The sequence below is a fragment of the Pithys albifrons genome, chromosome 1 (genome assembly GCF_047495875.1).
Source record: "Pithys albifrons albifrons isolate INPA30051 chromosome 1, PitAlb_v1, whole genome shotgun sequence".
Classification (NCBI taxonomy): domain Eukaryota; kingdom Metazoa; phylum Chordata; class Aves; order Passeriformes; family Thamnophilidae; genus Pithys; species Pithys albifrons.
The window spans coordinates 98,978,565-98,988,480 of record NC_092458.1 but is presented as its reverse complement, the minus strand read 5'-3'; the positions used below and the strand labels follow the sequence as shown (position 1 = coordinate 98,988,480).

General features: G+C 37.4%; 1 protein-coding gene across 1 annotated transcript; it reads right to left on the bottom strand.

Moving 5' to 3' along the window:
* Positions 1 to 381: 381 nt before the first annotated feature.
* C1H3orf52 (chromosome 1 C3orf52 homolog) lies at positions 382 to 9,496 on the bottom strand (the record flags this gene model as incomplete). The annotated part of the gene is made up of 6 exons (XM_071562180.1): positions 382 to 2,253; positions 3,104 to 3,297; positions 4,673 to 4,743; positions 5,553 to 5,686; positions 6,266 to 6,389; positions 9,317 to 9,496. Coding segments are annotated over 6 exons (705 nt in total), but the record flags the coding sequence as incomplete, so codon positions are not given.
* Between the last annotated feature and the right edge of the window lie 420 nt (positions 9,497 to 9,916).

Genomic DNA, 9,916 nt, shown 5'->3' with positions numbered 1-9,916 from the left:
CTGTGGATTTTAAAGGGCTGGTTGTACACGCCATACTCTGCTTTTTACCAGTGTCTCAGTTATCTCAGTCATTAAAGTATTACCCACATTCCTTCTATTAAAATTCACGTCAAGCATCCTTACAAAATATCTAACTTGATGAAATAATGTATTTTCACACTGCTGTGTCCCTAATAAATTGAGCCATAATTAATTCACTTTTATTTTCTTTTGCATGATCAATTTACCTCACATATATAAAACCAGGAAACACTTTTTTTTGGCATTTCCTTCAATGAGATTTCAAATCCTGACTGCATGTAGACTTTAAAGTCAGATATTTTCTCTTTAATATCACATCTTACTACAACTCCACCTCCTTTTTTCCTGTGAGTAGCTGGGGTAAAGGTACTGGAGCAGAGGAGAATGGCTGGGTAAAAAATGAATGATTGGCTCCTTTTTTTCTCTCAACTCTTGATGCTCATAGGGTTATTACCATAAGAAAGTGTAATAATTACATTATTTTTCAGTTCTTAGAATCCAGATAAAGAAGTGTCCAAGGATATGTTCAAGTGTCTTAGTAAGAGCAGTAAGTTTGAGCAGCATCTCAATAGCAACTTATTTCTTTGCTGCTAGTACTTTCATAACCTGCTGCTTTTGGAACAGACCATACAAGGCATGGAGTTTAACCTTCCCCAGTGTAAGAATTGAAAGAAATACCTCTGCCAGCTGTATGCTGCATAGAATATTACAGCAAGAGAAATTATGACTCTCACAGCCTATGCTACATCTTACAAATCAAGATGGGATCAGAATTAGCCACAAATGTCAAAGTCATGGAAACTCCAAGCTCAGTTAAAACTCATGCAACAGCAACCATGGATTTGAGTGTATAGATCAGTCAGACAGATGCTTCATACAGCTCTCAGCATTTAGAATTCTAGAAGTTATTTTCCAGCTCAAACAATGAAAGACTGGAGCTTGAAAGCAATCACTTTAAGAAGTAAAAATAATTTAATTAACAATAACATTGACAGATTACTCCTTAAATAAAATAGTAATATTAGAAAAAGAAAACGCAATTTCCTGTAAGATATTTCTTACAATACAAAATGTTTCTTAAAATAAATGTGTCTATCCAACAGCACTATACAGGCTATAAATAAATGACAAGAAAGTATACTTCACTAACATGGTAGTGAATCCGTCCCACTCTGCATTAAGTTAATGCTTCGTCTTCAGGTTATAGCCAGTTACTGTCTATAACTCTCATGCCAAACTGGCCTATGTCCACTTCAGCTCCTGCCTCTTGACATTGGTCCATCTCATCTGACCTCTCATCAACAACTATTTTGCTGCCTTATTAAGGCAAATATCTTGTATCTGTTAATTTTTATCTCCAGGGCTAGGACAGGTACTATAATTAAGGGTGTAGACTAGTTTGTCTTTGGACTTACAAATGTGGGTTAAATATCTGTCTATTCTCTCATAGCAGTAGCTAATTATTAAAGTACACATCTAATTTGACCCTAGACATTCAGATGCATTAGTGAACAAGACATGTTTCTTCATGATGGTTCTTTCTTCTTTTCTATTTCACACTGAAGAAGAGAAAAATACAGCAGACACCACCTTATCCAGGAAGACTGTAGGATGAATAAGGTAATTATGAGAGTTAAAGCTTTCTTGAGAATCTAGTGCAAAGATCTTGCATGTAATTAAAGAATATATACACATATATGTATATATAGGAGTTTTCAGGTTGTTTTACAGTGAGAAGAGCAACAGGGAAACATGGCATATAAAGTTAGGAGGGGAAAAAGTAACAGACATGAGTATGGTGCAAGTGAGCATTAAGAATGAAGCTGTGCAGATAATTTTGGATAAGCCAAGAGAAGAAGAAAGGAGCCATATGCAAGACCTCTTTAAAAGCTTGCACAGATCATTCAGATTTAATTGTAAGGTAAGACAAAGCAGAGCTTTCAAAGTCAACAGACCATGCATCAGGGAAGATACATGATTTTTACAAGGGCAAAATGGATTATTGAGGTATCAGGACAATACAGAAGGAGGTAGTGGTGTTATAGGAGTGCAACACTGTTATAAATATACTACATATTCCATTTACAATATTGCATCACAGGCAGTATTTACAGGACAACTTTAGAAGTGTTTCTACCTAAAGATTAGCTCCCTGTCCTGGGATTACTATTAGATAGGAGATCCCATCTCTTCTAGATGGTGATGAAGATGAGGAATCTTTCCATCATTTCTCTGAAAGTTAAAATAGTACAGTATTAGAATTAAAACAAAACTTCAATATCAGTTAATCCCAACTCTTAGTTACATACACTTCATGCTGAAGTGTTGGCCTAGGATTATTCTGAAAGCACATATGTTTGGCTTAGTAAATTGGAGGTTGGGGGAAGCAGCTCCATGCATTTTCAGTGTAACTGCAAAGCTCAAAGGACTTTTATACTGGCATTTCTGTAAAGTCAAATGCCTAGTCACTGGTAATCATTGGAACCACTGCCTAGAAAACCTGGGAAAATGAACATTTGTTTTTTTGAAAGGTATCTTGGTACAAAATAAATTTTCAAAAACAAAACAAAACAATCTAAAAAATGCCCAAAGCCCCCAAACCTACAAAAACATCAAAAATCAAGAATCTTTTTTCATCCTTGACTGTGAAAAAGTAAATGCTGAAATTTAACCTCAAGTTACTTATCCTGTTTTATTTGGTTTCAAATTTGGTTTGTAAGCATTCATAACTGAATATACAATAAGGAGAAATATTTTCATTGTTCATCTCCCCATTATAGCACATACACGTATGAGGAGAATTTCTCTGTGTAGACAAAATGTAAGAATAGATCTGAGAAGTGTTGTGTAAGTCCATAGCTTACCACTATTCCCTTTCTCAACAGATGACCTGACATTGAATCCCAGATAATCAGTTAAGCATAGCATGACTTTCTGAAAACTATTTTACAATGTTGTAATAATGTTGTGCAAAATATATTTCCTAAAAAGTCTCAGCATCTTTCTAGACATATTTCCCTTCTTTACTGTAAATGCATCTGCTCTTTGTAAAGAAACAGTTTCTATAATGTACAGAACTTACATGTGAGAGTAGTCGGGTCAAGCTTTAACCTGTCACATTCAGATGTCCCAGGATTAAAAGTACCAGCTTCATCATAAATATTTTGACGTAAAATGTTCTTTATAAAATCTGGGTTCATAGTGTTTTCCATAAATCCCTTTGTTGATGGTGGTACAGAAAACACTAGGTGATAAATTACAGTGGAGCTTTCATTACTGAAAAACAAAGACAAGTATGAATGCCTTCAAGCTCCCCCTGAATATTTTACTTTTTTGAGAAGACTGACTGTTCATATCAATGTTGTCATAGATTTCTTTAAAAAAATGTTTTCTAAAGAAAAGCTTTATAAAAGACAACTGTTATCAAAGATTCCAGTTTCTTCCTCCCCGTCCTGTCTCAGAACAACTCTTGAAACTGAGTGGCTACTTGAAGCCAGCCAGAGGCATGTTTTCAAATCCACAAAGAGCATTTGGACATGTGTCCTAATGGGAATGTGGTTTTCAGTGCTCATGCTTCACAAGAACATATTGATAAGAGGTGTTGCAATATCATATGCGTAGGTTAGCTAGGATCCTGCAGAAAGATTTGCTCTCCTGCTGGCAATACCTGGGACCACCCAGTTGTGCTCCTGACTGAGCTCTGGAGTGGATTACACAAACCAATGAACTGGGTGAAATCTCTGGAGATTTCACTGTTTGTGGCCTATCACATCCACTGTCTACAATTCAACAGTTACCTTTGTACTCAGAATTTATAGCATTTTATAAAAGTAGTTGCAGGTGAGAAAATAAAAGGAAATGGAGAGAGAGAGGCATCAAGATAGATGCACACAAAGAGGCAGAGAGATCAGCTGATCAATATATATGCAGAACTACACCTTTGTACTGGATGGTCTAAATCATAATTTTTAGACTTAGAAGAAATATGATTGCGAAGCTACAGTTCACCACAGAACATGCTCAAGGCTGGCAGTGCAAGGGAGCATATTCCCTCAAGGGAGCAAAAGTGCCCTCAGGACTTCCCCTTGTCACATCTCAAGGGGGCTCTTTCTCTGTCCTTGCTCTCCCAAGGGCCTTGGGACTGCAAATCTAATTTCCTTGATTATCTCCTGTCTTTCTAATTCCTTTTGTAATCATGCTTTTTCACAACTCTTTGGGGAAGCTCTCTGTCTTCCCTTGTCTCTGCTATTTCTCCATTATAGGAGGCATGTAAGGGCCTGTTGCCTTTACCTCTTTTGGGAACACAATAGTTCTCTCCACCTCATGAGCTCCATTTTATTTATTTAAGACTATTTAAGCCACATCAATTTTAATAAATGTCCTTGAATATGTTTCTCAAGGGTTGCAATTGGAACCAAAGATAATAGAGATACTTTACAGCAACAAAGTGTTACTGTCATTATATACTATTAGTAGCACTTTCCAGTTACACCAGAGAATCCTTTGACCAGTTTTCACTACCTATAAACCTAAGTTTCCCCCAAACAACCTATTTTTCACAGATTTAAATATTAGGCATATTAACATAGGCATGTGTATATCTCATCAAAAGCCTGTAATTTTCAGATAATTTTTGTGACAAAGTGCTTACCTGAAAGCAACCACTTGAGCTGACCTAAAGTAACGTCCTAAAGCTGGAGATGAACTGTAGACCTCTGTTAACTGGGACAGAAAAAAAAAATAAAAAGCAAAACTTACTTCTTTTATTCAACCCCTCTTTTCTCCACTAAAGAAAGCACAACAAATCATTCTTAGAAGGTGTTTTAAGGGTTCTGAAGGTCAAATATCAGCAAATATCTGTTCTAGAAAAGATACATAGTCCCTTTAAATTTGACAGAAAAGTTAATTGTGTGGTTGCTGTATAACCTTAACACAACAGAGGCATTCAGGGTGACCTGAAAGTATGTGCTCATGTTGCTATGTGCAATTCATGTTGTTAGGTTTGGGATTTAATTAGTGCCAAAAAGCTCTTCTAACTTTTACTTAGTAGAGAAAAGAACCTGTCTGCTGACACTCTCCACAATGTCTAAATGAGCACTGCCTTGCCTGCTGAGCTTATTTCAGCTGTAACCAGAGCCATGATGGCTTGATGGAAATTGCAGCTATAAACCCAGGCTGTCATTGTATACTCACAAAAGAATGCAGTACACAGGATTTTTAGCCTCTATTGGCTTTGGATGACTTTCACAAGCCCCTTCTAAGTTATTCAATGATTCTGTGCAACAGGTAAAGACTGTCCTAACCATTAGTAAAATCTGATGAAAAAAAGTCAGATGCTTTTCTGTGCTTAAAAGCAGACAACTCAATTTTTTTCTAGATTAGGACTTTAAGAAGTACAACTCTTTTTCCTTTTTTTTGGACTTGCAAGTGATTGAGTTGCTACATAACGAAGCAGAAACTTTTAAAAGAAAAAGTACTGAAACTATGTTGTAAGTAGAATCAACTCTGCCAAGAACCACATCAACACATACCCTCTTAGTGATGTCCTCAGAGAAAAAATGTGGGAGACCACACATGAACTCCAATGTTCCTGAGAAATTGTGAAAATTTCCACTGTTTAGTAGTGCATCAGGATCCCAATAGTCATCCTCATCTGTGTAAATATCTAATAATCCAAAGGAGATAGAAAGGGAAAGGAAAAGTTCCAGTTAGCTGAAGTATTGGAAAAAAAAACAACAAACACCTTCTTGGCTTGCTCTGTGGTGGCTTTCTCACAAATTTCCCAGGTAAGGACTGACTGAGAGTGACAGAAAGAAAGTGCAAGTCACCCGAAGAAAAGTGACACCATGTGGAGGTCAATCACCCACCCCCATTCACAAAAGTCAGTTCCTCTGTTAGCCTTACTGACAATGAAAACACTTCAGGGGATCTAAGTGATCCATTGCACTCATTGCAACATGACAAGCTAATTTTCATCCTCATTCCCCAGCTCTCTTTTCATAACATTTTCTCACTTAGCTACAAACTGGAAGTGCCATCTGATCAGGATACAAGCTGCTTGCTGCCTGCTAGGGTAAAAGCATTCACATCCACTGCTCAACACACCATCCTCCACAGTCAGTATCCCAGTTCCTTCAGCAGTTTAATGAAGGAGTTTAAAGGATGCTATGATTGTTTTTGTGTTATATTAGATTGTATGTATTGTATGTATTTGTGTTATTGTAACCAAGAGGAAGATACTTACTAGAATAAAGAACTAGGCTGATCAGAATGACCAGGAAGATTACTAGAAATATTGTAGTTATAACCATCCATAGTTTACACTTCCAGAATACTACATTCCTGCATGATTTCCAGTGATCTCTCTCCTAGTTATAAAAGGGAAGGACATATTGATTAATGAAATAAGGCAAGAAAAAAAGTATCAAAAAAAGAGTATTGAAGCAAATCTCTACTGTCACATTTAGAAACAAAACCCCCACATAGATAGGAGAGCATCATTGGTAAGAGATGACCTACACCAGGGATTTCCACCCTTGACTACTGCTGCAGGTGGGAATTTAGTTTCAGAAGGCAAAGGATTTTCACAGGCCAGCAATTACTTGAAAGATATTTCATTCCCATTTGTGTAGAATTTCCAACTCCTGAATTGCCCTTAAAGCCAAGGTCCTACAAAAGTGTGTTCTTGATTCCCTATTTATTTTTTTAACTACATGAATTTGATTTGCATGTTCCACAAGCTGTCCTTTTAATGTTTGCCATCTCTCCCAGCCAAGAGGTGTCTAAAGAGGTATTTTCAAAATAATTCACCTCTGCAATGTTGATGATGTCCACCTGCATAGCTGCTGAGTGCCAGCACCAAAGCAAAGGGACTGTTATTCAATAGATACTATTGCATTAAACCCATCATAAAATAATTGAGAACTTTATAGCTGAATCCCTTTTTCTTCAGAAGATGGGAAACTTGAAGGTTAATGAATATATTTTACAACAAGCTTAATGTGAATCTCACCTATTCTAGAAGACCACAAGCAAACTGTCTCCAAAGCAATTGTTCACATGTGCATTCATATGGGAGAGAACGAATAATACTTGCCTGATGTTTAATTTGTAATACTATTTAAGACCATGGCAAAAATTAGACTTTTATTTAGTTAACTTACTGATATGAATATTAAAAAACAAGCAAACAAAGAAAAGCCCAAACCCAACCAACCAAAATGCAAACCCAACCAAATGAAAAAAACCCTGTGTAGGTGATGTAGCAAAACAAACAAAGAAAACTTCAACTGCTTTGTTCCACAGAAAAAAAACTGAAGGAAAGGCTTAAATTCATAAGTAGACCATGCTGCCTTTCTAATTCCTCCTTCTTTCCCCTCTCCATCCATCATAAACCCTGTAGTAAACTCCACATCCTTTTTGACATCAGTGCCAGGTAAGGAAAAGTGCATACTGTAGGTTGTCTGGGCCACATACATGCAGATTGGAAGGAACCAGCTGCTTGGCTGGAGGTGCTAATCCACGTTGCCTTCCTTTACTTTTTGAGCTTTCTAAGAACCCTGCATAACAGAAAGGCTTTCATTGAATTAAACTGAATCCACCAGCTGCCTAAAAGTTTTTGTGGAAGTGGGAGGGGTACAGGTGGAGAAAACAGACACTTACAGACAGATCTTACAGGAGTCATTTCTGCAGGAGCAGAGGCAGAAAAAGGGGAACACTCTCTGCAGACATCTCTGCACAGAACTTTGCTTTGGTGGAGAATGAATAGCAAAAACTGAATATGATTTCACTTACAGCACGCTTTCAGGTACTAATACATATTCATATTTTTTTATTTGACTTTTAAAATATATTAGGATAATTAATTTAATAAATTCAATTTAATACTTCACATTAGCATATAGTTTTGTATTTAACATTTTTTTAAAAGCCAGTAACCTCTGCCTAGAGTACAACTTTGAAATCAGTCATAGTTGAAATCTGTTGGACAAACAGCTGTCAATCCCAAGATTGAGTCACGCCATATTTAGACTATTACAAAACATAATTCTTAATCACATATAGCAAACTGACTTGATCTCAAGAAAATGTTGAGCTCCACAACCAGTCTAACACCCTCTGGACTTTGCCCATATGCATCACAAGACTGCTGGAGGGAAGCAACAGTGGCAGAAAAAAATCTCTCCCCAATGAGCAGGGCAGTTCTGATTAACCTAAGCAGAAAGCAGAGCATAATAATTTTCCAGCACTCCCTATAGGACAGGAATCCAATTTCCAGAATCAGCAGAAACAGAGCTCAAATGAAAACTCAGTTCTTGGAAGGGGAAGGGTAAACTTAAGGGTAAAGTTTCGCAATATAGTCCAGCTAGAGCTCACCCCTGCTTTCTTCTACCCTTTCCTGTTCCTCTTTGCATCTCCCTCAAACTTATCTCACCCTAAAGCAATCTAATTCAGCTTACCAGACTAGAAGAGAGGTCAAAGACCCCTGATATAGTGGAATATATGGGGGATTTGCCCGGCCAGTGGAATGAATCAGCACACAAAGATGATCAGTGAGGCTGCCACAGGGGAGCAGTTGCAGTTACTTTGTCAGTGGTGAGATGGGAGGGGTGGTGTGACTAATACAGCTCTTGGGGGACTCAGCCATGCCTACAGAAAAGTAGGAAATGAATTTGCTCTGTCACAAATATTCCTTGAGTAAGTAGTGTAAATCATTGTACAACAGTCACCTGTGAACATATATTATACTTCTGCCAGCATTAGTCTGCTCCGTAGCTTTAAGGTAAGTACTAAAGTACTTCCCTCAGTACTCATATACTGGTCTTGACTGAGGTTTGGAGTATTCCTTTAATACAAATTCATAATGTTTAGTAACTGCAAATTACTCGAAGATAAAGAGAACATGATTCCAGCATGCTCTGTTGGAAGATATCTTATTTTTGTTTTGGCAGCACTGTTTGCTGGTTAATTTGTACTGAAGAAAAGCCTGGGTTTAAAATTTCAACTTAACTCCTTTTTGATTTTGAGCTCAATCCCACTGACAGCATGTGAAAACAAAGCAAAACTCAGATTACAAATTACAACTTCAGTTCCTAAGTTAAAGCTTAAAATCCCACTCCAATATTAGAACACCTCATTGATAAGGAGAAAAAAAAGCAAGTTTTCAGCTCCTTTCCCACTCCCTCAAAAAACAAATTGAACTACCCTTACAATACATTTCTGCAAAGTGTCATTTCTCTTGCTGCGTAGTGTTTTTCTCAAGGGCAAAGATGGAATGAGCAAGTAAAATTCCTACCTTTTGCATTGGAGCATTTAGAGGTTTGTCATGATCAGCCTCACTTTCCTCCACATTATCTTCTTGCAATTCAATAATCTCATGCTCCTGAGCAGAGCTTTGCCTTTTCATTGCTTCTGTCTCTGTGTGAGGACCTCTGTCTCTAAAGAAAGCACAGAGGCAATTAATTTCCTTCTGATTTCAGTTGCGGTTATGGTCAGTAATAGTTCCGATGTGAAGATGGAGACAGTAACAGGGAGAGTCAGGATAGTTTTTACAGGAGTGGTTTCGAAACACTGATAAATAAGGGGAATTCCTTGGAATAACAAATAAGGTCGGCTGCACTAGTTATAGAGAAAAGGGAGGGGGAGGAAGTATCAGTTTGCCCAGCTGTGAGAACTACAGCTCTCTGCTGTGCAATACTAGGTTTTCCAGTTTGCCTACCTTCCTGTACCAGCCTTTGACAAGCAAATGACTAAACCTTCAGCAATGCAGTCATTTGCTGAGGCAATTTTCAAAGGAACCAGAGTGCTTTCCTTGCTGCTGTCAGCCAAAACAATAAAATACTAATAATGTTATCCATGCAGCTAAACAGATGTGGTTCTGAATAGCACAAACTGA